Source organism: Echinops telfairi, unplaced genomic scaffold, assembly GCF_000313985.2.
Source record: "Echinops telfairi isolate 266 unplaced genomic scaffold, ASM31398v2 ScPeMD7_7469;HRSCAF=8507_1, whole genome shotgun sequence".
NCBI classification, from domain to species: Eukaryota; Metazoa; Chordata; class Mammalia; order Afrosoricida; family Tenrecidae; genus Echinops; species Echinops telfairi.
The window spans coordinates 37,747,461-37,774,914 of NW_022111373.1; the positions used below are offsets into that span (position 1 = coordinate 37,747,461).

The 27,454-nt window shown below is 43.1% G+C and overlaps 1 protein-coding gene across 1 annotated transcript in view; it reads left to right on the forward strand.

The window, feature by feature from the left end:
- The window catches only part of EFNA5 (ephrin A5), an 89,330-nt gene that overhangs the window by 7,563 nt on the left and 54,313 nt on the right, over positions 1–27,454 (forward strand). The window contains exons 2-3 of the mRNA XM_013005660.2: positions 17,014–17,056; positions 20,240–20,532. Coding sequence (XP_012861114.1) covers positions 17,014–17,056; positions 20,240–20,532 — 336 coding nt within the window. The remainder of the gene's footprint in view (positions 1–17,013; positions 17,057–20,239; positions 20,533–27,454) is intronic.

Below are 27,454 nucleotides of genomic sequence, written 5' to 3' on the forward strand. Positions count from 1 at the left end.
AGTCCCGCTCATTCACAATGATATGATCTTTTGTTCTGGGTCTTTGATGCCTGATACTTGATCCTATCAACACCTTGTGATCACACAGGCTGGTGTGCTTCTTCCATGTGGGCTTTGTTGCTTCCGAGCTAGATAGCCGCTTGTTTACCTTCAGGCCTTTAAGACCCCAGATGCTATATCTTTTAATAGCTGGGCACTATCAGCTTTCTGCACCACATTTGCTTATGCACCCATTTTGTCTTCAGTGATTGTGTCCGGAAGGTGAGCATCATGGAATGCCAATTTAATAGAACAAAGTGTTCTTTCATTGAGGGGGAGTACTTGAGTAGAGGCCCAATGCCCATCTGCTACCAAAGTACTAAATCTATAAATATATGCACATAGTTCTATTTCCCCATTGCCATATATAAATGTACCTTTTTATGTCCATTCCTATATTTAGACCTCTATAAATGCCCGTTGCCTCCTAGTTCTTTCCTCTATTTCCTTTTGCTTTCCTCTTGACCCACAGTCATGTTCAGTCTTCATTTGGGTTTCAGTAATTCCTCAAGGTTACATTGCCCTTGATCAAGCCCTACCAGGCCTCTTACACCCTTCTCACCACCGATTTTGGATCACTTGTTGTTCCTTTGTCCCTTGGTTTGTTAACACCAGTTCCATACCCCCACCTCCTTCTCTTTCATGTCCCCCTGAAACCATTGGGCCGTTGTTTTCTCCTCCAGATTGTTTATCCCGCCTATCTTATCTAAATAGACCTGCAGAGATAATAATATGCTCAAAAAACAAGACATAGCAAAACAAAGCAACAAAAGAAAACAACAACAGAAAAAAAAGAAAAGCCTGTACATAGTTCAAGGTCTGTTTGTTGACTTTTAGGAGTGTTTTCTGACCAAGTCTGATGGGGTGCCAAGCCCTGGCCCCCAGAGTCTTTTTTTGGTATTCCCTAGGACTTGGTTGTTCTGTTCCCTTTGCTGTTCTGTTGCATGCCCTTAGTGTTTTGCCTCAGTGTGGTGGGGTCGGATCTGTGCAATTTCTGCACTGTCTCTACAGTGTTGTCCCCCATAGTGTTAAGGGTCTGTGAGGGTCATTGTGTCTTGTATTGGAACCAGCCCTATGGTCCTCTTTGTGCATTGCCTTCCCTGAGGAGGAATATCGTCCTCATAGCTTGTTGGGCCAGAATGTGTTCCACTCTCTCTCCTCCCCCGTCATTTGCTCCTGTGTGCTCCAATCAGACATGTCCCTCTCCCTGAGCTGTAGCTTCAGTGCTGTCCTCTAAAGTGAATTCTGCTGCGGGGAGAGGGGGCTGTCCACATAATTGGGATTGGGGCCAGCCCCTCAGACCTCTCTATGGGTTCCCTGTTTCACCCACATTTAAGGACCGAAATTCAGACTCTGGGAGAAGATATTTTTGGTTTAGGATGCCCCTTCTGTGCTGGACATCTTATCTCACAGGCAACTATCCACACTTCTGTGTGTATGTAGCCCCCAAGACAAATGAGTTGTCATTGTGTGTATATAGGGAAGTCTTTCTACAGAATCAGAAGTTGCTCTCATTTGTCCTGGAATCGTTATAAAACCAGTACGTGTGTCAGACCGAAAACCTGTCAGAGAAGCAAAGCCCACATGCTCTCCACTGCCGTTAATGGTGGGGAAGTGGTAAGACTGCTGGAAACAACCGTCACTGAGCTTCAGCTCTCAGGCTTCCGGGGGATTGCATTCTGCCCACTGACGAGGCGTCATGGTGCAATGATGTGGGAAAAGTGTTTCTAAAGGTCTTTGCGACTCAGCGAGATTTTCAAAGTACAGAATTTATTTTACGTTTTTAAGGGTAAAAAAAAACACCTTTTTTTGTTCTGTTTTTCTCACCTTGTACTAATATTTCTTGAATTCTTCTTATTTGCTGAGCACCTTACATGTAATCCTCGTTTGCTCATTGAATTTACTTAAGAGCTAAGAGCTTTGGGTGCTCTGTAGGCGCATCCTTGCACTGCTTACCACTAGTTGGAAGTACAAACCTACCCGCTGTGCCATGGAAGAAAGATGAGGCTGTCTGTCTGCTCCCCTAAAGATGCACAGTGTCGGGGACCTTCTATGGGGTCTCTGGTCAGCAGAATGGGCTCAACGACAGTGAGTTTAATTCAAACAAATGTCCTAGGAGTTAGGCATTGCTGTCATTCCAGTGGTAAAGGTGGGGAAAACAAGGCATGGGGCGCGAAACTAACCTGCCAAGGTTATTCATTTAGGAGTGGCAGAGAGCCCACATTTGAAACTCGACAGATGGCGCTCCATCCCTTTCTCTTGACCGCTTTCCCGCTTTGCCTGCAGTGGGTAGAAGTTGTTCCGCCCCCCTCAGTTATCAGGGGATGTCAGCAAAATCTAAGGAATGAAGATAAAGCTGAAATATCTTAAATCAACTCTGATGTTCTTGATAACCACCAGCCATTTGCAGACTTTACATACCATATGTCCCGAAGAAGCCAGGTGCCCTGAGGAGGATTGGGGATGAATTTTTCTTTCCACTCTGATTTCCGTTTTTTATTAGCGACACCTCCCAAGTTGCTCAGAGGATGCCTATTAGTGTTCCTGGACATCTTGTGCTATTTGCAGCTGTCCTTGGAGAGGGCTGGGTGGCTGAACTCCACACCTGCCAGGTGTCTCTCTGCCTCTGTCCAACATCCCAGCATGAGCAAGTCCAGAATACTCAATAAGCTGAGAAGTCTCCCCTTCCGCAGGCTCGGCGTCGGGCGGACGATCTCCCCATTGTTGATCCCTAGTGCCAGTCATAAGGCCAGCCCATCACGAGGCCATGTTTTCCCTCAAGATAGTCACACTCTCCCCCTCTTTTGGGATATTGGTAAATTAGCAAAATGAAGATAAAAAGAAAGGTGTTCTATACGAAGTGAATTAAATTACTCTCTAGAGCAATTATACTCTTTTGTCTGATGGCCAACATCTTTAAGATCATTTCATATTAAATAAGTTGTGTTATTTGTATTCCTAAGATTTAAATGAGATCTGTTTGCTCAAATTCACAAGCAGAAAGCATTGCAGGTAACTTTGAAATAGTATTTGAAAGATGTGTAGGTTTATATATTTTTGAGAATGAAGTATGGCATAAAAACATTATTTGAGACTGGATGCAAATGAAATAGTATATCATATCTGAAAAATTGTTCTTTGGGGGTTAAGCCCTTTTGCTAGTTTCCACAGTAAGGGAAATTTAACTTCTAACTGTGACTGTCTTACACAAATGGATTTGGAAAAGGAGGGCCGTTCCTGGCATGCGTATAGCAGCTGTGCTTACTGGTTTTATAATCTGTAATCTCAAATTGTGCTTCTATTTTAATCTCCTCGTGCCTGAAGCACAGGATTCTTTGCAACAGTTCAGACATATTTAAAATTGAAAAGAGAAGTTCAAACATGAAGTGCCCTCATCTTTTCTGAGATTTTCTTCCTGATGTGATGAAGCGAAATACTTTTTTCATGTCATCCCTAATTTTTACTTGCGCTGGCTTGCTTATGCAAACTTTTAAATAGGCTGTATATGCAAGAACATCTAAAAATCTGTACAAATTTTGTCTGGCTTGGCATTATTGTTAAGTCAGCTAGGATTCTAACGGAGTACAGGCGATGAGACAATAAGCATCCAATCAATAGATGCAAAAGGCAAATAAACTTGCATAAATTAGCACTCTAATAGAAAAAAGATACATATGAATTAATTCTCTTTCACCTTTCAAGCAATATGCATTCTTGAAAGAGGTCTAACAGATCTATCTGAGGTTTTCAGGGGCGCAAAAACTAGAAATTGCCATTGTGGATTGGGCATGATGAAAAGTATTGTGAACCACTGACAAGCAGGTCAATGTACCAGATCGAGCGGGAGGGAATTGGCGTGTTGGGCCCTTACCAAGGAGAGAGGAATCCCAACCCAAACCTGCAGGGTTCTTCTAACCAGACTTTGTCTTGGAGGAGCTAGTCTCGAATCTTGGCTTTACGCCATTTATTGCCACAGGAAAGATGGCAGGTAGGTGGATTTGTCGCATGGAGTGTCTGGGTGGGTAGCATCTGGGCAGTCAGGGGTCATCAGCCACTACGGTACCAAACAGTAATTTTCGTGGCCAACTCAAATGCTCCAGGAGTGAGGGCCGTGCACTCGGCTGCCCATTGTGCACGTCTACCCAATGTTTCTTTTAAGTCTGGGTGACACACGCAGTGAACAGACTCAGCTCCTAATCAAAAGGTTGAAGGTTCGAATTCACCGAGAGGGGACTAATGATGTCTTTGCGAAAAAGAGTAAATCACACAGGTGGCCACGCATTGGAATCATTTCAGTAACAAGTGGTTGATTCGAGAAGAGCAGCTCTGGCATCCATGTCCGAGGGTAGGGAGCCAGTGCCGGCACCATAGCCTCTAGACATAATTAGCAACACCTAGAAAGGTTCTGTACCACTCTTTCCTGTGCCCTTACGCCAGCGGTTCTCAGCTTATGGGTCGCGACCCCTTTGGAGGTTGAACGACCCTTTCACAGGGGCCGCCCGATTCATAACAGTAGCAAAATGACAGTTATGAAGTAGCAACGAAAATAATTTCATGGTTGGGGGGTCACCACAACATGAGGAATTGTATGGAAGGATCGTGGCATTAGGAAGGTTCAGAACCACTGCCTCACTCTTTGTGTTCCGCTTCTACCTTTAGGGAAAGCACTGCAAAGGCCCCTTAAGCCTCGATTTGCCACCTCACCCAGGTAGCCTTTAGCCTCACCTAGCAATCTGATCATTTGTGTTGCTGGTTGATTCGATACCGTCAATAAGCAGTGCCCCAATGGTTGCGCAATGGCCCTTTTCCAAAGAGGAGAAACCTGCGCCCCAATTAATTGGGGATATCCTCCCTCATGATGTTAGGGGAATATCTTAGCAGAAAGTAGCTAAGCACTTTTAAAGATCCGCTGTGTAAAACTCATGGTTTAGAGCACCCTGGGAAACTTTTGAGGAAATCTAGAAAATCTGTCATAGGGGAAACACTGTGTTGTTTGGAAAGCAAGATTAATTAATTTAATGTTACTCATTTGGTCTCAATCCAGAAATCCGGCGGGGCTGGGGAGGTGGGAAGGTCTGCTGAGTATCAGTTTTCTTATCTTTTTCTTTGCATATTTTAAAAATAGGTCTTTCCTTAGCTCTCTTCCATTATGGTTAACTGTAATCAGTACTTTATGGTTATATTATATAGCTTTGTTTCATTAGGGCAATGAAAATGGTATTGAACAATAGCAATATAATGCAGGGAAACAGTTTGTAATTCAGTTGGAAATTGCTAATGCAGTAGACAGTCGATAATACAATCAGCTCAACTTTCCTAGGAAAACATGAGCTAAATTTACTCTATTTTTCTCTCAAACCTTTCACAGGGTGGGGGTAGGGGAGGTACTCTGAACAACGCTGAAAAGCTGGGCACCCTGAATAGAGAATTTCTTTATGCATTGAATTTTGAATGACATCTATAGGTCCTGGGAAGAGCTACTATTTAAGGCTCAAATTCTCCCTGGAGATTTTCAAAAGAGAGACTAGATAATTAACTATCCTGAAAGGAAACAGCTGGACAAGATGATGCCTCTTAAGTTCTTTCTACTAGGATCAAGGACTGAAAAACATCCATGGGAAAAATCGCATTATTTTTTCATTCAGTTTTTTCCACCAACTTTTGAAGCCCCTCGTAAGCTCTCCATGGCCTTGATAGAGAGAGACATGGAGAAAGTATTACGTAGCGTAGTGCCCAGGGACAGCTAGCAGGCTTTCTCGTCACAAGCCTGCTTCATGCTGAGAGAGCCAAGGAATGTGTAATTCCTGTCCCTGAAGGCTTATCAACAGGAGTGTCCACTAGGAAGGTAAATTGGCAGTTACTGGTAACTCGGTTTTGTGATAGTGGAATCAAACCCCATTATTGGGTGTTTTATGTGAGAGGAGTTCGTAGGTGCCATAGGATACAGAAACACTTGGTTACAAATTTAATGCTGAGAATTCCATTTTTAATTTAGTGACTGGTGGGTTGCAAGTGACCATCAAGATGGCAGGAAGGACGTGCCTCGCTTTATGTCACCCTAGATCTTTTTTAAGTCGTTCGAACCCAAACAAGTTCCTCATCTGTGACACCAGTGTTTGAAGGTCCCAGCTGTCTACCGGAAAATAGCAGCATTTCACGTGTCTGTGTGCTTTCAAGCCTCTCTGACAACTCTAGAGATAGTAATTGTAGCTCGAAGCTATATTGATTAAAAAATAATAATAAAATTGATAAAAGTTTATACCAGGAAAAATTAGGCATGTAGAAGTATATTCCTTCAGCTCCGTATGCCAGACGCTATGTTTACATGAAAAATAAAACCGTCCCTCCGTGGGTCTTTAATCCGTCCATTTTCTCTCCTGTGTTAGCGGAATCATCTTGTAACTTCTCAGATCGAGAACCCTGAGTCCTCAGCTTGGTGAGTAAGCCTCAGGGCATGTCTCAGTCTTACTGTGGCAAACCCAACAGCCCCAGCCTACCACAAGCACATGAAATAGGCACTTCTGTAGATTGGACTTTGTTCTCCCCCCTCCAGTCTCGGATGTTAATGCATGCTTCAGGCCAGCCTCGACCTACCAGCACCAGCAATGGGTGTGTTCTGTTGCCCTTGTGCACTGTGTTTCCAGCTCACCCATTTGGCCGGTACATAAAGTTCTTTTCCCTAATCATGGCCATAAAAATAGGACACTTTTCAATTAATGAATGGGTTCATTAACATATCTTTGACTGAGTGTTCGCTATGATTGGGCATCTTCTCAGTTACGGTGTAACCTGAAACAGAAAGTTTGAGAAGGCTCTGTCCAGAGCGAATTCTTTGTTTGCCTACCTGACCTGAAATGTATGGCCCAGCAGGTACCGAAGCTCCATTTTTCCGTAGACTAGATGTAGATTCTGCATGAAGCCCAAGGTGCATTTGATGTCCTCCTTAGGGTTCCTATATCCCTTTTTATTGCTTTGGACCCGGCTCATCAACGGAGACCTTGTGGCTGCACAAGAGCCCCACTCCCTCTTTCTCACCGCCGTGAGCAGTTTGAGCAGCAGTGCAGTGCTGCTGTGGGACCCGGACTGTGCTTCTGAGGGTGGAGGAAAGCCAGTTGTGACCCTGTCCTCTCAGCGCTCAGAGTGCTGAGTTGTCAGCCATCATGGAGTGCCCATTATCAACCTCTGATTTCATCATCTTTGTATCTTGGCATTAACCATCCCTCAGAAACCTTCACAGTCCGCCCAAGTGGCTCACTTCAGAGCTTGTCGCCAGACCAAAAATTCTGAAAGTTCAAGAGCAGGGTCATGTGCATTTACTTTGAACTGTAGTTCTTTTCCAAGGTAGACATTTTAAAAGTAGAGTTTATTAAAGTGAAAGAGTGGAAGGCAAAAGCAGCAACTATATTCTCTGTCGTTGAGCTAGACATGCATTTAAGTAGGTAGAGATATTACAACACTTGAGAATCCCCCTAAAGTGCTTAGATTTATTTCTGAGGAATAAATGTTGAATTGTTTATTTCTCTCGCCCCCTTATGTTTCCTTGGGATGGAGCAATTAGATTTTATTTTTATGATTGCATGATTCTTGCATATATCTTTCTGTGGTCCTGGCTATAAAAGTAAACAGAGGATTCTGTTCTATAAAAGACTACCCTTTTAATGAGTGTGGGGAGGAAGTAATACTTAGTAGTTCAAAACCATTTATGTGAGCAGTCAAAAACTACCCTTTTCCTGAGCTCCCCAATCTTAAGCCACAGGCCACCAGTAAATGCCTACATAAAATGAGTTTTATATATTCCTGTGTTAACAGGGCTACCTCATGATTTGTTTTGTTCCCAGAATGCACTTAATGTGATTTTTGAAGGGTGGTGGCATATTCCGTTTTAATTTCCAGGGTCAAGGAAGGGTAAAATGGAGTATGTGACTTGTCTATGACACCCTTCATTCTATCATCGGGGCGAAAGCCTTGCTGAACCAGTGAGATAACACAGTTGCCGGGTGATAATACAGTCGTTTCATCGTGCCATGAGTTAATTTCAGAGGTGAAACTGCCCTTACTTAGGAACATAATGAGCCATCTCCTTTCAGACCAGTCATTTGCCCAGAACAGCACATGGATATTGAGTAACTCCCATGTGCAAGGCATTGTGGGAGGTGCCAGCAGCAGCCTAGCGCTTCTTTCCCCTTCACCCCCTTTTCCCTTTCTCGCTAGCCAATTGGTTGTTTTTCATTGCCTGTTTATATCTCTGAAATCAGAGATACAATGCCATTCCATACCACCCCAAACTCCAGTTTGACCATTAATTTTAAAAAGTTTAATTCCCACGAGAAGAAGACCCTAATATAGAAGCCCATAGAATGAAGTGAATGTTGTCGCAGTAGCTGAACATTGAGCCTGGTGTTCTGTTCTTCTAACACCTTGCAATGATGGAAGGTTCGCATGTTCTGATGGTGGTTGCAGGCCAGACCTTGAGCTGTCCCTAGATAAAATTAAATGAATATGGAATGCCTGCTCCCATGACCATCTTCCCAGAGTGGTCTAATAGAAAGGCAGAGGTGGCAGGGACTTTGGCATGAAAAGCCCAAGGACGGTGGGTTGGACCCAGCCTTTAGAGCGAGCTGAGTCTTATTGCTTAAGTTTGAAGAGACACTGGCTGACAGTTTCTCCTGAGCCTGGCCTGGGGCACAGAGACTGGGCACCCTAGAAGGAAAGGCACAATCTCTGCTCCCCTTGCCTCAGTGAGCTGCAGCAAATCCCTGGGCAGGTCCCTGCCTGGTCTGGGTCTGACCTGGGCAGAAGGGAGTTTCAGGACCAGAAGATCCTGGGGATTGCCAACTTGCGGTTGCTGGGACACAGCTCCGAGCAGAACAGTGGTTGGCAGAGACTGAAAGGGAGTCTTGGCTCTCTCTGCCAATGTGTTGCAGGATTTTGTGAAGCAGTCTGATGAACCCTCTCAAATCGAGGCACCTAATGCCACTCGGCTGTGTAATTGGGATGGAGATGGGCCAATGAGAGGCAGCAGTTTGAGCTTAACCTTTTGGGAGTCTTGTTTGAGGGGACTGTGTGGTGGTGGAGGGGGAAGAAACATTGCAAATAATAAGCTTCTCCGCCTGATTGGTAATGAATTAGTAATAAATGGCCACGCTCTCTAGAAAGTCTGACGATTACAGAGCAGCTTTAGCTAAGTGCACAGGACCACATCTTATTTTGATCAGCTGTAGCATAGCAAAGACATGTAATTATCATAATCTAACAATTAGCCTGGCATCACTTTCCAGTGTTTAATTACCCCGATAAATGGTAATTGAATAGAGGACTTAATGACAAGAGAGAAACTTTCATTCTGCCTTAGGTGCTCACGTTGTCTGCTCGTCTCGGCATCATTTTCCGCCATGGCTTGAACAACGGTCCTGCTTATCATTCTCCTGTTTGCACGGTGCCATCATTTGATTTTACTGATCAGCTACAGCTGATCGGTATTGTTGCTAATACCACATTGCTTCGGTTGCAATTTGATTCTGGGACCCAGAACATGGAAGCGGATGGCTGCGTTCTTTTCTGTTCGTATGCAGTGCGTTTAATACCTTCCGTTACAATGCCCTTTCTTTGGGCATCTCTGAAGACAGCACTGTGTATCAGATATGGTGTGACTGTGCTGGGAGCACGAGTGAACACCAGCTCCCTCTTCCAGGCCCAAGATCTATATAAAAACAGCACAGTGATAATTATAATGATTTGCTTTCAGCACAATCACAATCTTCTTTGACATCTGTACATTTACCTTGGATGAAATCAATACTTTTTGTGACTACAACTATCACTTAATTCCTAATAACTTCACATCTCTTTTTCTCCTTACATCAGCCTCAGTCCTTGTCCCAGCTTTGTATTTCAACGGCTCACAGGGTTCTAAGTCGCCAAGCTAAAGTAACTACTTCGCACAGAGGCATGATCAGTTTCTGCTTTATGTCCTTAAGCACTGAATGGCAAGTGACTACTACTAATACCACTACTGTGGCTCTTCTAACGTCATCAAGGATATTCTTCTTGTCTTCTAGTGATCCAGCATAAAGGAAAGTTGTAGGCTATATTACTCAGAGGTTTATTTCTTCTCTCCCGGCATGTTGTTTTCTGTTTGTTTAACGTAGATTGATAGATGCCATGCAGGGACCTGCTATCTCAGAGTTTGAAAAGCCAAGGCCAAAGTTTGTATCTGGTAGCAATCTCTGGAAGCTAGCATCAATCCACCGCACAAATAGGCATCTTCATTTTTTCACCAGGTGCTTAAGAACCATGAAGTCATTTGTGTCCAAAGCACCCTTTTTGCGTTGGGTTATCATAGCTTCTTGGTGACCGCTGTGATTTGTGAACATCCGCCGAGCACTCCATCCCAGTAGGCTCTGGAAGGCTACGTGTGAGTAAAGCAGTTTGGCAGGTGGCTTGTTTGTTTGCCTTCAACATCCCCTGCACAGAATTGGTTTGTTTAATCCTGTTCTCCTAGGACAGTGGCTGGAGTATCTATTTGGTGGTTTCCGGGGTTTCCTTTTGCTGAATCTGTGCGCCTGTGGCGGATACTCTGTGCAGTGCATTCTGCACGATGTACAGCTATGGATAACATAGGGCATGAAGCACAGCTTTGGCAGGAAGTCCCTGGCAAGCAGGATTCAAGGGGGAGGAAGAAAACCTGTTTCATATGGGGGAGTAGCCACTGTTAAAGATACATACTCATTGCCGGACATTAAGTCTTTATTTTGAATTCCCATTTGAAGTGATCTGCGATGTGTCTGGGGCTGTAGAACTCTGCCTGGTTAATTCGTTGGCTGACTTAGCCTGCTGACATTGACACATTCTTACTCCATGCCTGAGGCCTCTTTGGGGGCTTAGAAGCAATTAGACTGTCACCCAGAGCTCCCAGTCCCTTCCTGAAGGAAAGTCTTGTTTAGGCTCTGCCAATTTAAAGCTTTATTTCCTTTGGAGCTCCTCCGTCAAGCTAATAAAACAAACTCCAAATGAGTTAAAACACTGGCGGAGAGAGCATTTTGTGAGCTCTGTGTTTGAAACAGGTGCTACTCTGGGGAGGGAGCACTTTTAAAGAGTCCTTCAAACTGATGTGACGTGGACTAGAAAAGCGACAAGCAAAAGCTATTTGAGACCTTTGTCCGTCTACTTGATATGGGTAATTAGTGTCAATTGTGGCAAGGTGAAAACTAGTGGGTTTTTGTACTTGTTGTTAAAGGTGTCAACATACATGTATATCCACGTACACACACACAAGAAAAAGGGGGCAAGTTAGCATACGAAACCACTGATGAATTCAGAATATCTGGTTAAGTAATTTATGTCTTATTGCCGTGGCCAACAAGGTTCTCATGCTTCAGAATTTATAATTACCAAAACATGTATATGCATGAACTCTGCTGGCATTTTGCATTAATGGATAAACAGAGCATCAACTCCGAGTTCCAAATATTTTTCCAAACTCTTAGGCTTCATTGCATGAAAAAAATCTGTGTTGTCGTACAGTAAAACCTGCCGATGCTGCAGCTCTTGCAAGGCAGCAACCGATCCGAGAAGAAAACTCAAAAGATTTTCCACTAACAGAGCAATAAGAAAGTGGTAAGGCTACACCTGTCAAAAATAGACAACGTGGAAGACCCAGCACAAGGAGACCGGCTCGTTGAGTCAGCCCCTCACAGGTTTCCCTGTACAAGTGCATACCGCACTTCAGTCAGAAAACATTGCTCATTGGGAAACGTCTCTGAAATTCATCATTGACTTTTTCTCTTTTTTTTAAGTTTGTAAATCTTCACTCCTAGGGAAATTCCATTTGTTATCGATACATTCTAGAGTCTGGCTGAAGAGCCAAAGGGGAGCAATGGTGAAAGCATGTGACAGCTAGCCCCAAAGTGGGTGGTACCACGCCTGCCGATTGCTGCACCCGAGAAAATACCCAATGATCTGGTCCCGTAAAGTGATAGCCGTGCTGCTCTACTCCTCTAAGGAGGTTGTGAGTCATAATCAACTCAAGGACACACATCACCACCAGCAGCCTGGGAGAGCCCATTGGACTCCCTCATGTTATGTGCCTCGACCTTAACCCCCAGCCTGGTGATGGTGAACCGGTTTGTGACACTGACTGATCATCTCAGAGCAGAGAATGTAGGTTGGCTAGTAATCCACTTGCAAGACAGACATGTTTCAACCCACCAGAGAGAAGAACAGGAGAAAATTAGCAAAATGAATCTTTGTTCCACTACTTATGGGTCCCCAAGTTCCGTTTGCTGTTTTGTATTCCCTGCTTTACCCTCAGCGGGAAAACAAAAGAGCATCTTCAGACTGAGGATAAAAGAGCCATCAGGCTTGCAGTCTGTGCAGAGAAGATTAACAGAAGGAGGACAAGAAGAAGTGTGTTACGCAACAGAGACTTCCATCCTGCCCGTCTCCTACAAAGACACATTTACAATCAAGTGCTGGGTCTGCTGCAAGGCTCACTAGACACTTAACAGACAAATAAGAAATGATTTGGGTTAAAAAGAGCTATCAGATTCTGAAACTAACCCTTAAATCCATAACAGTAGAATGGATGGCACTGCCACGACATACTCACTCTGGATTTAGTGTAGAATTTGGGAGGAACCCTGTGCTGATGAATTTGGTTTCATCTCTGACCATAGATCATATCCTTCTATTACATTTCAATTTCAGAATGTACTGCATTAAGTTGTCTTGTAATTAAAGAAGTGACAATGTAGTGCAGTTCAAATAAGAATATTAAAACCATCACCTCTTTGACAGATTAAAATAATGTTTAAATTTTAATACTCAACCACCCAGTTAGTGAGAAATAGCATTTTCATTATTGAATCCTTTAAAACATGACACGAAGGGGGATAAAAGTGCCTCACAGCATCCCAATCTCTAATAACCACTCTGTCTCCTTTCAGTAATGCTGCTGCTGTATTTATGGAGTGAAGAAACTTCACTCAGGAGCTGCTTGATAAAATACCTCAGTACGTATTTCGCTGGAAGCAGGCTCTCTGCTGTGCCAGCAACATATGCTAAAGGCCAATTTAGAACGCTTTAAATATGCACCCTCCCCTCCCTTTTCCAGCTACTAAAATGAAATGCGTCTTGGCTTTAGCAAATGAGGATGGAATGAGAGGAGGAGCACTGCAAGGGAAAGTGGCTGAAGATGCTCCCAGAGAAGGATGGTTATGAGGCAGCTCCTCTGCAGCCTGAAACCCAGGGCACTGCCTGTGTGTCCTTTAGACTGGGCCTCCCCAGCTGTCAGGATCCACAAACCCAGAGCATATGGCACTAGAGGTGGAAGTAAGGTCAACGGCCTGAAAAACCATCCATTGAGAAAGAAAGTTAGCTGACGTTTACTCGACTTTACAAAGAGGAACCCAAGGACAGGGGTCAGACTAAACTGAGAACTTCCACTTGTAGAGGGCCAAGTGGAATATTCGAGGACCACATAGATGCCCCTTCTTTCAAGACCCCAGGTTGGAAAACCCAATTCTTTAGTTAAGAAAAGCAACATTTGTAGGATTCAAGTTAATGGATGTCATCCAACAATGCCTTGGTCCATTTCTTAGTAGAAAACTGAGGCTATCCTGTTGATGATGAAATGACAAGAGCGTTTTCAATTATTACCACACCTCCATTGTCTATTTGATTTTGAATTCTGAAGTTCAATCCATGATTCACTTCCTGAAGGCAGGCTTTTAAGAGGGAGAGCTACTCATAATGGTTTGAGATGGATAATCAAACCATTGCTTTGGTTTGCCATCAGGTAAACTTGAGGAGCAGCCAGAGACAAGTGGCCCTCTTTGCTTCTTTTCCAGCCCAGAGCTCAGCTTCACTTGTTGCTTTTCCTATCAGCGCTCCCTCGAATCTGTTGTTTTTTGTTTTTTTGAACCCAACTCTCTAGGCAGACACTGGGGCACCATAAAGCACATAATTCACTTTGGGTATTCGAGTTGATTATAAAGGACTAACTGCCGTGCTGAATTTTATTCTTAATGAACTCAAATGACCCTTTTGTATATGACATTGATTCTCAACCAGTCTACTGCCAGATTTTGATAAATGTGTAAAATAAATTTTCCTTAAAGGGAGTAATGTACATTGTTACCGTGCTGTTATGTACACTATTGGCCTGAGTAGCCATGCAACATACATTCATGTCACAAGGTCCGTCTTTTTATGCACTTGAGGCATTTCCTGTCATTTGCACCTTCTCTATTGTCAGACAACAATCCCTTTTCTAAGTGTAGTGACTGTGCATGCTCACATTGCGAACTGCTGTTTGAGGTTAATAAAGATTGTCCTATTATAAATATAGCTCCCTTGTTGATGTGCAGCCGGAAGTTCTTCCAGGTCACCCAGTGTGGTGATCTCAGTGGGAGAGACCCACTGATACAATGGATGGAATTCGGATAAGGAGTAACCTGAGACACGCACAAGATGGTTTCTAAGAAATATACAGTTGTGTTAAAACAGCAGCAGTGCTAGCCATGGCATTTGTAAGTTTTGGCATGGAGAATTCTTCTTCCTGGATGTGAATTTGCTCATGTGGAATGCGAGTAAACTCATGAAAGCAATTTCCTGATGGAGAGGGGAAAAATTAAAAGGATCCTTTTTGTGGTAAAGGCTGATGAGCCGACTCAGTTATTCTTTGGGAGACTAGAATGATGTACATACATGAGATAGGAGCTCACCCAGTGTTTGGAGGTTTAAGTCAGAGTTGATGGACACATGAGCTTTCAGTGCAGGCCACTGGGACCAAGCCAGTGGTGAGAGTGGGACCCCTAGTGCAACAAGATTCTCATAGAAGACCAATGTAATCTGACAACACCCCAAACTCTTGGCACCCTAACTCTGGTTTGGAAGGAGCCCTGATGGCACTGTGATTTAGTGCTCAGCGGCTAACCAAAAGGTCAGTGGTTCGAATTCACCTGCTGTTCCACGAGGGAAAGATGAGGCAGCCTCCTCTGAGGTTCGCAGCCTTGCAAACTGAGGTAGGCAATTTTACCGTGTCCTATAGGGTTTAGTCGTTATGAACTTGGATCAACCTGATGGAAATAAGTGGTAGGATTTATCTGGTCGGAGTTTTTTCACAACCCATAAAGCTTCAAATCCGTACAACCCCCGGACCCAAATACTAACTAACTCTGCTACTCTAAAGAGGCATCAGGTCGTATCTGCCCTCCTTGACTTCACAAGCAGGAGAGAGAATCGGCAGCAGCTGCCACCAAAGGCCAATTCCTATGAGGCTGAATTCAGACCTATGTCCACCCTCCAAACTTCTTACCAATTCTAACACTAGCCGCCCCACCCACAGCACTCTCTTGCCTCTGTGCCTCTCTAGTCTCTGTACTCGTTTGACACGCCTTTGCAGTAGCTTGGCAGAGCTCAGAGATCATACACACAATTGTGGGCTTTGTTAGCAGGTTATATAGCTTGGGACCTTAAATGCTCACAGTAAAGTTCTTGGGTTGAGACAGCCTCTTCTCAGCCATGCCTCCAGGCAAGCCCCTCTCTGATCTTTGGCTTCTCAGCCACACAGCCCTTGGGCCTCTGCCCTGCTTCAGTAAAATACAAGGTTCTTTTAGTGCTGCCCATCAAAGTCTCCAAACACCCTACTCCACCATAAGGCGCAGTTCCAGCTCTGTGGATCAGCAAATGTAGTTTCCCCAATTAAGTGTCTGGAGGCACCCTACTCCAACAGTGAACCTCTTGCCTAAAGGTGCACAGCTTGATGTGCTCCCCGGGCTGGGAAGCCCACTGCTCCGTCTTGTGCTCTGGCTCTGCTGCTGTCAGCCCTATAGTATCCTACAGTGCTCTGTGTCCAGACTGTCGCAGGTTTCACCTGCAGGGATTTCAGGATCAAAAGGATGCACTCCACTCCTAATTCTTATATTCTTGATGTTAGTGAGTTCCTCTCTACTGCTTTTGGGATGGCTCATTTTAAACCCTGCAGATGGGCAAAGCTGAACAATCTACTCATTAAGATTCCTAAGTTTTTGCTATCATAATAAACCCTATTAGCAATCAATGGCACCTGGATCATATAATCCCATCAGCATCTTCCCTCACCTTCTCTTACCCAAGATTCACCAGGAACAGTTGTTTAGTGATCTGATACTCTGATAGATTTAGGATTTCGAATCTGTAGATATGTACATGTACTGGGGGGAGCCTTTTGTGTACTCAAATCTAGATAATGTTTTCAGTTGTCCCAATGAATGTCAAGCACGGAGCATTCTCTGTAGTTCATGACCACAAGCTCCATTGGTGGAGGTTCAGCTTGCTGGCAATAATTCTAACATGTTAAAATTAACCTGGTTACTTAGGTGGACTAAGTAAGTACTACTAAAAATTTTTTAAAGAGCCATATTAAATAATTCACTGCACTTCAGTGACTACTTACAGTAACAACAACAACAAAATGGAGCAAAGAGGACGGCTTATTGGTAAAGTATAATTGCTTAGAACTACCCAATCTGTCTGTTTTACGGATTTGGAAGAGAACACATGTAAATTACAGAGTAGACCTTGTTGTAGCCAGTATTTGTTGCTCAGGGAGTGAGGAGAGGACCAAAACCGTCAGCAGTGAGACCCTTCCTTTTGGAGAGGACAAAATCGACCTAAGAGCTTGGTTGTGTCAACGTTGAAGTCAGGCTGCTTGGCTTTGAATTCTACTTCTGTATCAGGCACATTCCTTGATGACTTGCTATCGGTTTCCTCATCTCTGAATGTGTGATAACATCTTTTCTGTGTGATTGTGATAGAGGTTAAATGGAGCTAATGAATATAGCATAATAAGTACTCAATCATCCTTAGCCACGGGTCTCTTCACAATAAAGCCAGCAAGGACTGATTCAGTGTGACTGCTACAGAGAGAACGTGATTTGGGGTAGTGTTAGAATCCTTGACCCTAAACTTTTCTTCCGCCTTATTCATGGGTAGGTTACACAAATGTCTTCCAGGAGTTCCAAACTTTTCTTCATGGGTAGGTTACACAAATGTCTTCCAGGAGTTCCAATTTATCGTAGCTTTTACCTTGATATCGTTGTTCTTATTCTTCTTTATGGAATGAGATAGCACTAAACTAAGTCGCACAAACTGAAAATCTAAGTTGATTTTATGGGGGAATCCTCTCCCCGACACCCTTTAATGATGAGAGAGTAGAACTAAATAACCTGTGGGGCCGTCCCACATGTAAAAATAGTCTCCGCACGGGCTCACGGGACAGCCTGCACAAAAGGTCTCCACAAGGCCAACTCATTATAGATTGGTTCTTCAGCCTTATGACTTGCTCTCTGAAAATTTCAGCAACTAGTATGAACCCCCAATAAAATGATTTTTAAAAATTTCAGCAACTTTAACATGGCTAAAACTTAGGAGGGAATTCTGTGGTATCCAAAAAATTAAAATTAAAAAGACGACAAATTTTAGGATAAAGGAATGACAGATTAGATTTGGACAGTCACTTTCAAACATTGCCAAGTGGTAGTAGAAGCTAAATTGAGTGACACTCCAGGAAAGGAGGGGGGGGGAAGAAAACCCTTCTCCCTTGAATGTCTTTAAAATCTATAATAATAATATAATAATATAAAGTGCATCTGGGCATTGCCTTCTGCGGCAGCTCTTGCCTGGCTCTCGTCCAAACCTGTCAGGCTACTCAGAGTGCTGGTGATTCATATTCTAGCGCCCTTTTATCTGAACGTTGCAGTGTCTTGTCTTTGTACTCTGGCAGTGATGTTACCTTGATGTTCAAAAATCTTTTAAAAGCAACACAGGCTTTCCTTGCATCTTGACAAATCGTTGTCTGCCGGTAATGAAGAAAAAGTAAACCTGGTTCCATGATTGTTGCAAATATAAAGATAAGCAACGAAATAAATACTTCCAAGGCTTTTCTGCTTTGTAAACAATGGTTGTGTGTTTCGGGGTTCTCTCTCACTGAAAAATGAATATTCCTCCCCGACCTCCGTGGTATAAATCAGCATGCTGCTTCTCAAAAGTCTCCATCGAGTCGACTTTCTGTGGGTCATTTGATATGAGGACCGAGTTTAGGATTTTCATATAACTCTTAGGAATTTTTAGAAGGGCAAACTAGGGACGGTTTTTGTATCTGTAACACGTTCCTACCACTGTGGTTTTTAAAGTAGTCGTTTGCTATTTGCCCACTTTAATATGCGTTCATCTGTCTCAGCAACAGTCGCAAATCTTCACCTTGTGCGAGTTCATACGTTTCCTCGCACAAGGTCAGCAAAGGTGGGCGTTCGTTGCTTTCCCAGCTTACGTGTGAGGAAACAGGATAGCTAGGCCTCTCCCACTGGACTAAGAACAGACTCGTTCCTCAGACCCAGGCCTACCTGCCAGAGTAGCTGGTGCTCCCATTTCTGCTGTTCTGCATCTCCAAAGGGAGTCTCAGCACTGTCAATGAATGTGCAAGCATTAGTACTCGCAATGGGCTGTACATGGTAATGCCATCCCTCAGGGGTCTTTTGTTATGTGTGGGGTTTTGCATTTTAAGGAGAACACTGGCACATTGAAGGACATGAGAAGGATCAAGAAACTAGAATGATGAGGAGCCTGGGAACTATACCAAAAACAGTCAAAGGAGTCAGGCTTTTCAAATCGGGAGAAAGGAGAATACAGAGGCATCACTGACGTCTCTGAATGTTTTATGGACTGCTGTGTAGAGGAGGAACTAGATTTGTTCTCTGTAATTCCAGGCAGCAGAATAGGATCACTGGATAGAACTTAGACAGAAGCAGATTTATGCTCAATATAATAAGAAAGAAACTTTTTAACATTTAGAGATGCCCCAAAATGGAATAGACTATCTCACCATCACTGGAAAGTGTGCACACCAAGATTGTCCGACTGGAAGATTATATGACTTTATGAGAGTTGTATTTCAGCAGTAGCATAGTTTTATGATGAACCTTCTAAAGGCTCAGAGCAGAATTTCCTTCCTAGCTAAAAAAACACGGGGCTTTTGTGGGCTTTCCCACCCTGGTTTTATAGAAAGTTGTATCCATCACAATTCCCATTTCAAAGATCATCCTTAGGTATGTGTGTATATCCCAGAAAATACTGTACAACCGATGGGGAATGTGATATTACTTAAACAGATAAGCAAAACTTTTGTAAGACAAGAATTGAAGCAGCACATGTGCTATGTGCAGTGGTGTGTGTGATTGTGTGTGTAGGTGTGTGCGTGTACCATTTCAGAATGAATTGGTCATGATTATTTGCTGTTTTCTTCTGTCTTGTTATTTTCACTCCTCCTCAGTCCAGCCCTAAAATACAACCAATAAAGTAGAAAGAAATGGGGAGTCATTTGATTTAGATAGTTTCCGTCTTCTTAATATGGAAAGAGACACCACATCCAAAAAGTGATGGGTTAAGATGTTTGTGAAATAAGCAGATCTACTGAGAAAAAAACACTAGACTGGGATTCCAGGTCTCATTCAGTTACTCGTTGCTTTGTTATTGTGCCTGAGGTATTTCTCTTTCTCTGAAGGAGAAGTGGTCTAGCAATCTTAGTTTTAGCTTTTAAATCTTATCATTTTAATTCTCCTAACATGATGATTCTGATTTCCCAATTTGCATAGGACATTGAGAAAACGGCTTAGTTAGTTGTTCAATCTCCAGCTTATTTATTCATTCCGAAAACCTTTATTAAGCAAAATACTGTCTTAACAAAGAATATGAAAACTTTGCTTCAGTGTATCTGACGTTAAGAATGAAGGGAAAAGAGACAGCCACAAAATGTGGCTTCATTTCAGAAGAATGGCCACTGGGTGCTTCCGGTGTTTGAGTCCAACGACCATCATAGAGCCATGCTCTACGGTGGCCCGTTACTGACTTGGACCTGCAACATTTCAAACCATGCCCCCAATCCAAATGGTGTATAATAGAAGCCTTTTCTTTCTTTCTTTTTTTAAAAAATAAATCATTTTATCGGGGGTTCTTAAAGCTCTATCACAAGCCATCCATCCATTTTGTCAGGCACAATTGTACATACGTTGCCCATCATCATTTTTAAAACATTTTCTTTCTCCTTAATAAAAGTTCTTTCGGTCGATCTTTAGGTCACACTTGAAAGCGTCCAGCCCCTGAAGCCACACAGAAAGCCCTGCCGCTCTGCGTCATCTCCTCATTTGTTTCCCTGTTTCCACAGATTCCAGAGGGGTGACTACCACATTGACGTCTGCATCAATGACTACCTGGATGTTTTCTGCCCTCACTATGAGGACTCCGTCCCCGAAGATAAGACTGAGCGTTACGTCCTCTACATGGTGAACTTTGATGGCTACAGTGCCTGCGACCACACTTCCAAAGGGTTCAAGAGATGGGAATGTAACCGGCCTCACTCTCCAAATGGACCGCTGAAGTTCTCTGAAAAATTCCAGCTCTTCACGCCCTTTTCCCTAGGATTTGAGTTCAGGCCAGGCCGGGAATATTTCTACATCTGTGAGTATATAGAGATTTATCGTGGTGGAGGGCAGCTGCAAGAACCCAGGCTAATTTTTTTTCACCCATGTTTCAGAGAATTGCAGGGAGCTGGACTGTGCATTACAGATGTCTCCTTGTAAATGCATGCATCAGGATCCCTAGATACATTAGCTGGGAATTGAGAGCACAAATTAGATTAAAGACACAGCGCCTCTCCCCTTATGAAATTGCGTGTCAGCCTGTTCAGTGAACCACTGCTGACTTGTATTTCTTTTAAATGAAAATTGCTAGGACTTCTCCAAAGCGCAGGAAAAGAAAAAAAGATTCCTGAAAAAAATTAAAGGAAATAATTAAATTTACATAGCTTGGCGTCATTGGATTTTTTATTCAGGTGTCAGCAGTATCCTTTCAATCATCCACATTTTCGGTGGAGAAAGCCAAAACTCCTGCAAATGTCAGCATGCTGACGATAAATACTCTCTTTGCACCAAGGAGAAAAGACAATTATTAAGAGCAGCTGTGTCTTTAAACAGGAAAGAGCGTGAAGAGCTATCTGTAAAGGGCTCCAAAGGGAACCGGTGTGAGTGAGTTTCCCACCTGTGAGCGAGCATTAAGTGACGCCGTCTAGAGAGAGCTCTCCAACTTCCTTAGCAGGTCTCGGTATTAATCACATCGCCATGGCCTTGGTTTGGCTCCATCAGGCGCCCATCACTTCTCAGGCTCAGCTTAGTCGTGTATTATAGGCAGACGTTTCTCAAACGTTCCTGTGCCTAAGCGTCACCTGGGAACCTTGCTAAAGTGCCGCTTCTGACGCAGGGAGTATAAATTCTGTATTTGTAAAGCTCCCAGGTGACTCAGTGCCACTGGGTCTCCGGACCACACTTTGAGAAGCAAGGTTGGAATTCACATCTAATTGGGGCAACTCAATGTCTGTCTGGACTTTGCTTTATGAATTGGCACCACAGATTTTAAAGTACCTGGCCTTTGCCACGTGGTTTCACTGTCAACGTGAAGGAGTTAAACGCGTAATTGTTCACAGGTACACTTGTTGTGCAACTTAGAAATGTTGGGTCATGAAGATGGAATGCCCCTTCCTAGTCTCCAGGAGCAGCCGTCTAGTGGGGAACAGTCATGTAAATAGACGATTACAGTGTAAATTGACAAGAGCTGAAGGAAGATAAATGGAGTCAGTGGTAGGACAGTGAGAAACCTTGTGCCTTCCCTGGTCGAAAGAATCCGGAAGTCTATGGAGATCCAAGTAGTGCCTCCCAGGATAGCCTCAAGGTTTCACTCAGTTATCAGACAAGCCGGAGAAAGGCTCTTTCTTCAATCCACTGTGACCCCCACATTCTACCGTCTGTAGGCTCCCTAGCTTCTCTTCTCCAAAGAAACCCCAGAGCTGTCTAAGAAGTCGTATTTTATCATCACAGGAACACTCTCACTGCTATTGGAACTGAATTTTAAAAGGAAATTGAACAGTAACAGTTTTATTATTTCAGTACATATTTCACTTTTTAGTCATGAGAAAACATGTCAAAGCCTTGATACCATCTCGCATTCTATCCGTAAAATAAGAAGGGAAGATTGAGTCTCCCAGATGCAGGAAGCGCTGGCCACAGTGAATGCACGCGTTCTCAGGCAGCAGGCTCTCGACTTTTGGTGACTCTTTTTTTTGCTTCGTGAAAGAGTCCCATTCAGCAAATGAGAAAAAGGGAAGAGGAGTTCTTCAACTGTGGGACAGCATCTCATTAATTGGCCAACTGTAAAATACTATTCCGGGGTTAAAGGAAATTATTACCAGCTCAGAGATATTCTTATTGCCTTCTCACATTAGAAAAACAACAAAAGCAAAAAGCCAAAGGAATTGAGAGCAGCAAGATGAGAAGCCTTCCCACCAGCTAACTAGTTGATTGCATGATTATTAGAAATTATAGAATCTATTGAGGTTCATAAGCAAGATGTTCTTATTCAAATTTACCCATAGTGCTTATGACTGGCTTTTCCTCATTTGTGGTTAAATTCAATATTTCACTAAAAATCATTATGTGTCTTCTATAACATTCATTTAACGGAGTCATTTAACTGTCAAGGGCTCCCGTCAAAGTAATTGTTCCAAAATGCTTCAAAATATCAAGAGCTTTTTGCTGTTCAGCTGAATTTAACTTGAATTACTTTTTTTAATGAAAGGTAAAATAGCACAAAATTAGCAGCAAAGAGATGTTCATTTCCAAGAAGCACATTGCCTTGGTATTTGGTTAAATTGAATTCTCAACCATGGTTCAGAGCTACAAAAGCTTCCTCCCCCGTCTTTTTCGGTCGTGAAAGGGTTTCTTCTTTCTTTCGCTGCTGAGAGCAGGAGCAGCAGAGCTGACGTGCTGTCTTACAGACGTTAAATATACTCTGGTCATAATTAAAGTAAAGGATTCTTAAGGGAGAACTGGCCCTCAGTTGAATTTCCCTCTCTTCTAATAGGCATGGAATGAACAAGATGATTAGGAAATGACTCTTTTCACACTGATTATGTTACCAAGAAGTTCTTACTCCTGATCTCCCGAAAGAGTTGGCCTGCCCCCCCGTCAATTGCTAAAATGTTCTTATTAGGTCAAGGGTGCATTTCACCTCCATCTGGCCCTGACGTGGTTTCTAACTTAGCCCACGGAAAGGAAGTTACAGCCTGTTTGGCAGTCCTGCGCAGGGGTTGGTAGTGCCGGGCGGGCAAACATTCACATACAAGCCAAGTACGTATCTGCTTATAAGATACTCACCTCATCCTTCTGGCTTAGAGAGAACTCACAGCAGAATTTTTGTTGCTTTATCCTCAAAATTTATTTTCTTCTTAATTTTTCTTGGTTGAATACAATTAAGAAAATATAGTCACTGTAAAGATCTCATCTGAAATATCCAAAGTCTTCATGGTTCTAGATCCTCCCTTTGTCCGAAGAAAAACTCCATTTGAAGCCTTCTCCTTTCTTTAAAAGCAGGCAGGATGTTCAACGGTTTTCACTTCTGATTACTGTTAGGCAGAGGAAGGCCATGTGACACTCACGGTTTTTAATCTCTAGGAGTCCATTTTGGTGAGTGATTGCATACTAAAATAATTACACGAGGTTGATGATAATGCCATTCTAGGGTAGATTTTCAGAGCTCCTAGTCAATCGATTAAGATCATAGTCACAAATACAGATTTTCTATAGGAAAGAGTTGTTTTTTAAAAGTTCAAAAATACTCATTTAAAAAATTGATTGTTAGGGGTATTAACTTAATGAGAACATGCTTTAGATAACCTTTGCTGTTGTTTTTAAGCCAGAAGAGATGAACAGAAATAATTGCAATAGGGCACTATAAGTTATCTTTATAATTCATTAGAAACATTGATCTCTAGTATGCCTTGTAAATCAAGGAAAACTGAGTCCTAAATACCTCTCTGGACCTTACATAGTATATGATCTGTGGGTACATCACATAACCACTCTGGATCTACTTCCACATCTGTAAAACACTGTGGTTGCAGTACATGATTGCTAACATACCTTGAGTTTCAAAAGCCTAGACTTACTATACTTCATTGAGAATGTGTGCTGTTCGGATAAGAGATAAAATTTGTAAGTGATCCAATTCAATGCCTTAATAGGCATTAAACACTTAGTGGGAGATGAATAAATGGCAGATAAAGGGAAATCTTTAGAGGAAATGTGACATGGAATAGATGTGTTAGAATTATTGAACAGATTCCACCTCGTCAACTTTAACCACATTGCCCTCGCCCATAGCCTTGACCAGTATATCAGCCTCCTACCTATTTTCTGTGCTTCTACCAGGGTTATTAGGAATCCTGGGGAACAATTGCCTAAGCATTGAGCTGCCATCTGAAAGGCCCATAGGTCAACTCTACCATGGGAGAGAGATGGGCTCTGTGGGAGAACAGAGCAGCTGTTAACAGCCTTGAAATTCATGAAGCCTTGAAATCCATGAAGCCGTGCGACTCTCACTATGAGTTGGAACTGCCTTAACTGTGGTGGGTTTGTTTGTTTTTTGGGGGGCTGACCAGAGTTACTCTTCTGGAATTTAACTCAGATCATGTCAGAACCCTCCAATGATTTCTCTCTCACCAAGACTAAAAGCCAAGGCCCAAAAGGTCCTGCTTGACACGGACCCCTGACCCTTCACTCTCAGCCACACTGCCTCCTTTCGGTACATCATACATGTCCCACACATGTTCAAGCAAGCTTTGGGGAAGTCTGCCTGCCTTCTGCCTAGTGTTCTCCCCACCCAGGGGCCTGTGCCACTTTATGTAGATCCGGGATCAGCAACAATATGTATATCAAAGCAACTGTTGTGGCCTTCTGTAGAAAATAACACTCTTTCCATCATTGTCTATACCCTGAGCTAACTGGCTTTAATTTTCCTTGGAGATGTATCACCCCCGATGTTATGTTTATGGTTGGCTTGTTCACTTGTATTTCTGCTTTACCCTCTGAATTTCATTCCTTGACCACAGCATATGTTAAATAAAGGTAACTAGTGCTTATAACGCATTTACTCTTTGCCAGGCACTGCTGCCATTACGCTGCAGTTCTCAAAACATCACTCTCAGACGAGTCCTATTCGACTTTCTCATTTAGTTGTTTTTGTTAAATGCCGTCAAGTCAGCCGGTCTCATAGTGACCCCATGTACGTCCAGTAGACCGAATCCCTGCTCCATCTTAGGCCATCTTCACAGTCATTCCTCTGTTGGAGCCCATTGCTGTGGGCACTGCCATTCTGTCCCGCTGAGTGTCCTCGAGTGTCCTCGTCTTTCTCACAGGCCATCTATTGCACCAGGTCTGCTGTCCTTCTTCAGGGACTGGTCCCTCCTGATAACATGTCCAGAGTACGTGCCATCCTCACTTCGAAGGGCCATTCTAGCTACACTTCTGCCAACACAGGTTTTACAGGTGCAGGCCCCAAACCATAAGATACTTTGAAAAGGTTTTGCATAGATAAGAAACGGCTACTAGGGGAGGAAGTTGAATGAGGAAGCAATTAAAGAAATTGAAGGGATAGGGACCTGTACTTTTTGTTTGAAAAGAAAAAAACACTTTATTCGCATCCCTGGGAAAAGATTTGCAACTGTACTCATCATACCATGTGCTGGGTAGAAATACTACTCTATCAACTCTTTCTAAAACCCCCAATTCAGAGTGTAGCAAGGTAAATTTTAGACTCTTTATACATTTTTAGCCCCAAAGAATGCTTGTCCACCTCCAGAAGGTATTTTAAACGGTGTCTTCCCAGGTGGTTGACCTTTTTAATAAAGGTACCTTCAGAGGCCAGAAAGGTTGTAATTGCTAAGAGATTCTTCTTAAATGTACTGGTTATTCAGCAACCTAGCTGAATCCCGTTTCAGAAAAGCATTAATTCTCATGAGAAACCCACAACAAAGAAGGCAAAAGTCATTTGCTGAGAATAAAACTAAAAAGAGAATTCTTCTAGCATTGCTTACATCAAAGTCAGGGTTGATTTCCTTCAAAAGAAGAGAATCAGAGGGAAACTGGGTTATGGTCACAGCTCCCAGACAGAAAGGAGGCATTTCTGGGCGATTAAGAGGGGGTGGGGGATAGCTTGCCCATGTGGTGTACAGTTAAGCATTCCACTACTCGGTGAAAGTCTGGCCTTATAAACAAAGCCCCCTAGATGCACTGCACATGACAAGCCTGGTGATCTATATCCCAAAGGTGGCGGCCTTGAAACCCCCATGGTATAGTGCTACTCTGCACACCTGGATCTCATTTCTACAGCAGCCTTCCTAAGTTCATTGCCAGTCACCTTGAATACATGCTGCTATAGTGGTAAACTTCACATTGATGGAATGATTAAAGTAGCAATCAAACCAACAAAACAATATAACCGAATTCCACTGCCATTGAGTCAATTCTGACTCCTAGCGACCTTATAGGACAAGGGTGGAACTGCCCCTGTGGGTTTTTGAGACTAACTTCACAAGAGTAGAAAGCCTCCTCTGTCTCGCCATGAGCAGCTGGTGGTTTGGAACTGCTGACCAGCCACCACCCATCTGTCAGTGGAGGCTTGCTTGTTGCTGTGGCATTAAGCAGGCTTCAGTAGAGCTTCCAGGATAAGGTGAATGAGGAAGAAAGGCCTGGTGATCCACCTCCCCAAATCAACCTGTGGGAACCATGAACCACAGCAGTCCTATCTGGTGATCATGGGGACGATACAGAACCGGACAGTATTTCTTCAGTTCTTTCTCTTTGTTTTCTTTTTCTTTTCTTTTGCACATCGTTGCCATGAGCATTGGGCCAACCTGATGGGATCCAACGATGTTTGAGAAAAGCAGGAAAATTAGAGAGCCATTGTCTTATTGTACCCGCCACAACAGTTCCCTGGTATCTGACCAGTGTCTTTTTGTTCACTAGGTGAGGGGCGTTGCTTGAATGAAGAGAGGGAGGCATGGTGAAAGGCGTATGGTCAGGGCAGCTGTGGCCCTGAACCCCTCTTCTATAGTTATAGGAGCTGTGACTTTTTGTAACTTAGCTTCAATGAGCCTCGCTTTCTTCCTACTGCAAAGTAGATAAAGGGCTTCATTAGCCCTTTATCACAATCATTCCTAATTATCACAATCTTTCTAAGTCCCAATTAAAGAAACATTTTAAAAGAACCAATTGATGGCTGAAAATGTATCTTCAATGATTTACATGAAAAACACTGAAAAGTTAAGGAAACGAGTAACTCTGATGGGTATTTTACTTAAAAAAAAAAAAAAGATACCCTATATTCATGAAGAGCCTTATGCGAGGACAGAATATGCCTAAGGAGTCAGCTTTTGAGTGGCTTACCTGAGTAATCTGCATTAAGCATGATTTGGGTCTTGACAGTTCACAGCAATATACCTTTTTTAACGAGCTGTTCTTACTGAAATAGGAGAGTGTCAAAATGACATAAT